The following is a 7091-nucleotide window of genomic DNA, read 5'->3' as shown; positions in this document are numbered from 1 at the left end:
TCAACTGGAGTTTTCAACTGACATCACCAAGACCTGCATTTTACCCCTCAGGTTTAACCATGTTTTGGAGAAGGCCCAGCAAAATGGAATTTTCCAAGCAACCATGGCATTTGAATACTCCCTGTACAGGCCAACAGTGAGAAAGGATTTAGACTTGGAGAATATCCACTTACACACCCCATATGCCACTCAGCATATTTTAAAATTCCAAGGAATACTCTTTGTGCTTGTCCCTGCAGCAGGGCAATGTCGGAAAAGGGCATGTTTATTTACTCTGGAATAGGTATTTTATTTCCTACAGACAAAATTTGACTTATGAATTAATTTACCAGTCTTTATTGCTATTTTTGGATAAAATATTTGTGAAGGAAGAATCAGTATGTTTCAAAATTAAAACCTGTACTTGTTTCAAAACATTTAAGTAGTCTGCATATACAGATTATGGTAGGACTTCTGTTTCTTACATGTATCCTTTGCTTTCCAAGACAGCAGGTTTCCAGAGTTCCCTGGGTACAGAAGTGTCTGCGGGCTACACACACGCATAGCTTCAGCCTCACACAAACAAAACCTTTCAACCTTTTTTAAAAAGCAGACCCTCCCTAAATAATATGATCACAGAAACAAGCTAAACCCTGAAGGAGATTGATCAAAGCCCAAGAAAAAACACTGTCATGCCAAACCCCCCTTACTTAACCTACTGCAAAATACCAAAGAAATACATACAGAACACTGACTTAATTAAAAATTATGTCATGTACTGAAAGCTGCACAAATTTGATGCAATTTCTAGATAATGACTTGTATGCCCAAAGGACTTTTTTCAGCTTTATCAGTCAATTAAAAAAGGAAAGAGAAGTATCTCTCTCTCCCCCTAAATCTTGTCCCGCAATTTCCTCATATGTTTTCCAGGCCAAGTGAGACTGCAAAGATCTGTGCTGTGGTACACAGTGTTCATCTGGATTTCCAAAACATCCCCTATGCACCTGTTATTGCCTCTGTTACACTTCTTATGCCCTATGCCTTATTCTAAATGTATACATGTATTAAATATGCCTGTGTGTATATAAACAGACACATATGCACATGCTGCACACACACACACAAGTACAGACAGAAACATACATGAAATGTGTGAGATACACGTGTAGATTGGTTCATGGAGTTGCACTCTGGAATCCTGTATTCCTTCAGACTGCTTTCATGGAGATGTTCCCCTCTCTGCACTCACCCCCTGCAACTCCTAAGGTGCTAATACTGAGCACTTCTGAGAGTCAAGCCCAGCAAGCTGATTCAGGAATCAATCTAAGCTTCAAACCCAGCACGGCACAAACTTGGCACTTCTGTCCTGTTGCCTCCTGTGCCAGCCGGGATCACTCGTTAATGCTCCAGTGGTCAACACAAAGTTGACCAGACAGTGAGGATTCAGCAAATGCAGGGCCATCCTCATCTCTGACACTGGAAAACTAGATTTTTATGTAGAAAAGTTAGCTTTTTTGTAATTTCCTTTTAAGACAGCATATAGCAAGCTGAAAAAATTGAAAGCAGCACATAGGACACCGCATACATCCATTGTTGCAGAAGTCATCTCTGAGTTAGCCATGGAAGTCATTCACATCATTCCAGTTCTGATCTTATTGCATCATTCAATTCACCTTTATTGCTTCCAGTGAGTGTCTTCATGACCCGTATTTGAACAGTAATTCACTCTGTTTGTAAAAATTCAAATTTACAGTGGTCACTTACCATAGCTCACCATACACACATGAATCTTCTCTCACCCTATCTCTCTATGATGTGCTGAATGACAACTTTTATTCAAAAAGAAATTTGAGAAATAAAATATTACAGGTATTAACAAAACTTTGCAAAGAATGACATAATAGTCCCATAACCCTTTATTGAGTTGAAAATTAAGTGATCTTCAAACCTCTTATTACTGTAATAAAAAATCAAGTACTGTAAAATAACGCTTAAGCTAGAGAAATTAGACTTGTAAATGAAGAAAATATGATTTTTCTTGACAGGTAAATCTAGCTGTTGTAGTTGTTGGAGCTTTTTTTTCCTAGTCATTAAGTCTGATAACGTCTAACAAAGATTTACAAGAAAAAACCCACCTATTTTATTTAAAAATAAATTTAGGTGATATCCAGTAACAAGTAGAAACTAAAGTTAATTTGAAAAGGATAACCAGACTAGAAACCACCAAGTGATCCAAAGGCTTGGGAACAGTTCACATCATTTCTTAACATGGCTCTGAGTCACCTGTCACGTGAAGCCGTGCCTCTCTCGCTCTCTCTGCAGGCTGACCTTGGTGAGTCTGCCCAGCAGGTGGCTTTGATCCTCTCCCAGGCAGGTACAAACCCATCGGGTGAAGCTCCTTCACACACAAAACCATCAGTGCTGCAGTAGAAAATTAGTGGCTACATTTAAGTCATTATTTGAAGCCCTCAGAGCTTCTAGAGCATCTCCTCTGGAAAACCCCATTTCCATAAGTCGTGCGACCTGGAAAAGAAATGAAGTAACGCCACTTTAAAACCAGAGTTTTGTTCACACGGTGTGCACACTAGTCAATAATGTCACAAATCCCTTTTCCACTGATCAAAGACCTATCAGGGACAGCGTGCTTCAAAACCTTGCTGCAGAGATGGCTGCTTTCTACCACTTAATTCAAAGCTGATTGCAGAAAATGCCACACCTGCATTTTCCTAGCTGGTCCAGTTTTGAAAGAAGAGTGAAATCCAAAGTCTGGTACTGCACATGACAATTACAGTCTGACCTGGGGGCTTGCTGCTCTCAACAAGAACAGGACCTCAAGAAACCAACACTGACCAAAACACAGAATTATAGAGCAGATGAGAAAACCAATCCAGAATGAATCTTCAGCTCCTTTCCTTGAAAAGATCTACTTCTCCAGAGAGCATAAAAAAACCCTCAAAACTATTCATTCCAGGTGTTGGGCTTTTTTTAATGAACCTTAAAGTTAATCCTAAAGTAGAGGAAGTACAATACTTGAATTGGTCTAGGGAAATTCTTGGAGGGCTTCTACCTATACTCAAAAAAGCTTTTTTTTTTTGCCAGAAACTTCTGCAAAGCAAAAACCAGTGACATCTGACAGAAGAAAAACATGGAAAAGGGCACATTTAGATTGTGATTTTGTTAAATCAATAACCACTTGATCAGCCCTCTTTATAATATCACATACTTGACACCTAACCTTTGTGCTCTGTGTTAACAGATATTTAAAGCACCATGCGTAAAAAGACAATGCAAATTTAATTTATGGTTAAATACCAATTTAAAGTACACTTAAAATCTGTAAGTCTCACTTCAGTATGACTGAAAGTCACAATATAACTCATTCACTTTTTAAATTAATCTTCCAGAAGTGGAAAAAAAGTGTGGGAGGGCAGGGAATGGCATGTCAAAGTAACTGTGGCTGCTGGCAGCATAAAGCATTCCTCATCCTGCTTCAAAGGGTCTTATGACCAGCCACCACAAGTCTCAACCTGGAAGTCCTGGGCTACAGACACTGTCAGAGAGCTACTGCTACTCCTCCTCCTGTGCCTGCAGTGAGCCTGCAGCAGCAGAGTGAAGCAGGAACGCAGAGGAGGCTGTACACATGTCAAGAGGAATTTTCCCAGGGTGCAAGACCAATGTGCAGCACTAGCACCGAAAGTATTTTTAAAAGAAAACTGCCACCAAAAGCAGCTTTTCTTTCCTCTAAGACACCTCCAGAACTTTCAGTATTTTTAATCATCTCTGCTTTGGTGACTTCCTGAGAAATATACAAGTGCCAAGTTTGCCCAGAGGCGCAGGTCCTTCTTTTCTTAATATAAATACACCCCCACAACACATTCGAGAACAGCTACCTTGGATGTCAGAACATCAACCTTACAATCCACTGCCTCGTTTTTTCACCTTCTTGTAGGGAGAGAAATGAATTGTTACTTTCGACACTTCTGCAGCAACAATTTAAGTCCAAACTCAATGTTGTAACCTGTAACTCTTCTTTTTCATCTAAGATTGTGGGTTTTTTATGAGAAAAAGGGCAGGCAGAGGAATAAAAGCTAACCACAGAAACACACTTCAGAAGTAAAGTTTTTATTGCAGTTGCCATGAATTTTAACTTTAAGAAATGATAGATGGAATTGCAACGTTCCTATTTGCAGAAACACTCATCAAGCACCACAGGGAATAGTAATAACAAAATTCTCTTTTCATCTGAGCACATTTTAACCACAGGAAATGAATCCAGCTCCAGGAAACCATGTATAACTGGCAACAGTAACTAAAGGTGCTAAAACCCCACAAGAAATGCAGAGATTTTTGTACCACAAGCATTGCAAATGCTCACAAACTTTAATGTGATGAACAGATGAAACCCTTGCATTTCTGCCATTTTAAGACAACTTGTGTCATTATTAGTACAGTATTGAAAAACCAAAGGTGCTTAAATGACTTCTTACTTGCAGGGTAACCAGAGAGCCTTGCAAATGACAGCAATCAAGTTTGCCCTACATCCTCAATGCATCAGAAAATATAAGTGCATATTGCTTTCATAAACCTGGGCCTTGGGAAGAATCCAGACTGGCAACTATTTCACTAGTTTTGGACCAAAAACAGAAGTCCCCATAAGCAGAATTTGCCAATAATTAAAGAAGTAAGCCAACCCAGCAGGGAAATCTTTTGGTCCATCCCATACTGGCACTGAGTAGACCTTCAGGACAGCCAAAACTAAGTTTCTGGGCTTTGTCTCAGAATGTGCTTTTTCGTGTGGGTTTTTATTATTATTTTCTTTTTTGTTGTTGTTGTTAATTGGGGGTTTGTTGGTTTTTTGGGAGGTTTTTCTTTTTGTTGTTGTTGTTGGTTTTTTTCCCCCTTTCTAGATGTAGTCCTGAAAGTTTGCAGTCAAAAGTGCAGTAAAAAGTTTTGAACATTTTCAACACAATCTAACATCCAATCAAAGCTAGAAATCAGATCATAGAAAAGACTTCTGTTTGGGAGAAGCTCAGATTAAACTAAAATGACATTGCTGCTACCAAGTGTTGACTTATCTCCTTATAAAAACGGAAAAAGGGAAAGAAACCTAACTTTGTTCAAGAGCAGCAGAGACCTTAAACTATAAAATGGCCAACACAGCTAACTGCAGGTAGGCTACAACCTGGAGAACTTGACTGCATGCAATAAATTCTGAATGCAGGAATAAGACTAATCTTGAATTCTTAAATTTCTGAGTAAATAATCATCTCTTTTGAGAATAAAACTATCAGAAAAAAGTCTAGAAGTGTAAATCTCTACTTGATAGAAAGGACACAATCTTCTATGTGGCATCAGTATGAGGAATTAGTAGACCACATTATTGAGGGAAACATCCAGGTTTTAGCCCAAGTGTGTTTTGCATAACATTTTTATTAAAAAAAAACCCAAAATTACTGAATTGGAAACTTAAGCTGGGGATTTCAGCAAAGATGATTTCTACATGACAAATAATGAAATTTATTTATCATTCTTCTTTCTTTGAAACATTTATTTTATCAGATTTGAACAGTTTCCACTTCTGAAACCATCAACATCTTTAAATACAAAATACAAGCAGCAACACATAAAAGTAGAAACTCCCAAGTAGCTCTGTAACTCTGGTTTGGATAGTAATGACAATATGCTGTCTGTGTATTGCAACCTTTACCTTAAATGCTCATTTTTGCTGCTATAGAAATCATTAGAGAAACCATGTAAACAGATGATAAAAAATTAGTTGAGATTAATTGCTAACAATTTTAAATGCCATTTTAAAAAAGAAAGTGTTTACCTGCTCTTCAGAAACCTCAGTAGGTGGAGGTATGCCTTGTTCAGATGGGTGATCTTGATAATTTGCGTTATGTCTATGACGTAGAGGAGGAAACAGTCTATTCCAGTTAATCATCCCACCCTGAAAGCAGACACCACTGTCAGTCTTTGCAAAAAGAACTACAAATGTTTTAAACAAAAAGATATCTGTGCCACATTATATCAAAGCAGATCTTTAAGTAAAGTACTTTGTTTTAAATAACAAAAACTGCTGTAGTCTCCAATGAAGCAAGAATTGGATTGGTTACTTTCTTACTCGTTGATTGAAGTAATCACTGCAAACTAAGGAAAAGTGGTAACAGAAGGAGGAAAGGATGTTTCAGATCCATTGAGATAGATCTGGTTTAGTACAGTGCTAGGTTTCTGAGGCTGAAAGACAGCTGTCTTTACTAACAGGGGTTGTCCTGGCAAGAGGCGCAACAGAGGGTCCTGCAAGTACTTTACAAAATTGCTGCTGAAGTTAACGAGGGAAAAAGAGTACAAGAAATAAGGGAGGGAAAAAAGCAAAAGGGGCTTCTCAGTGCATCAGTAAAATTACATCAGGAAACTCAGAATAAACCAAACCTTCAGGAGACCTGGGACTTCCATGCAAGAGACTTCCTCTGTGACATTGGTGTGACTTGCAGACCCACCACATTTACCCAACTTCCATGTATGAAATATTGCTGCAAAACCTGGCCATGTTCCAGGGCCAAAACATCTTGTAACTACATAGTAATAATGCAAGCACACAGCAGTAACATAAGTATGGTGCAAATCACAGAACTGAAACTTCCTCTTAACAACCAAACTTCAACTCTTGTTATAGCAAGATATTTGGAACATAACGAAGAAATACTAAAATACAAGCTTTATAATTGCCCAGAAATAATGAATCCTCATTTCATTAGCTTAAATGCACATTTTGGAAGGGATTTTGTATCACGCAAAGCCCATAGATCCCATAAGCAGGTAAGATCTCTTTTTTATAGTTGAAACATCTTTTGCAGTCTGTCAGTCTGTGTTGTCCTTTCCCTCCTCCCCTGCTCTCCCTGTTACTATGGAGAAGATCCCCCTCCCTTTCTGTATATATAGGACATGGCCTTCCTTCCTCTAGTTGCTCTATTTTAGTTCTATAACGTTGTTTCTCAGAAGGCCTTCCTTTTACGAGAGCTTTTTCTTTTCTTCTCTCAGAGTGCTCTTCCTGCCTTTATGTATCCTTAGAACATTAAATACTCTCTGCTCAATCAGACCAGCAACAGCTA

General features: G+C 38.5%; 1 protein-coding gene across 1 annotated transcript in view; it reads right to left on the bottom strand.

Moving 5' to 3' along the window:
- Nucleotides 1–1626: 1626 nt before the first annotated feature.
- Nucleotides 1627–7091, bottom strand: part of UBAC2 (UBA domain containing 2) — an 86763-nt gene continuing 81298 nt past the window's right edge. The window contains exons 8-9 of the mRNA XM_014308266.2: nucleotides 5810–5929; nucleotides 1627–2502 (exon numbers count right to left, since the gene is read on the bottom strand). Of these exons, the coding sequence (XP_014163741.1) occupies nucleotides 2395–2502; nucleotides 5810–5929 (228 nt within the window). The 3' untranslated portion in view covers nucleotides 1627–2394. The remainder of the gene's footprint in view (nucleotides 2503–5809; nucleotides 5930–7091) is intronic.

Source organism: Geospiza fortis, unplaced genomic scaffold (genome assembly GCF_000277835.1).
Source record: "Geospiza fortis unplaced genomic scaffold, GeoFor_1.0 scaffold84, whole genome shotgun sequence".
Lineage (NCBI taxonomy): Eukaryota > Metazoa > Chordata > Aves > Passeriformes > Thraupidae > Geospiza > Geospiza fortis.
Note: the sequence above shows the minus strand (reverse complement) of the source record. Positions and strands in the feature narration are given on the sequence as shown.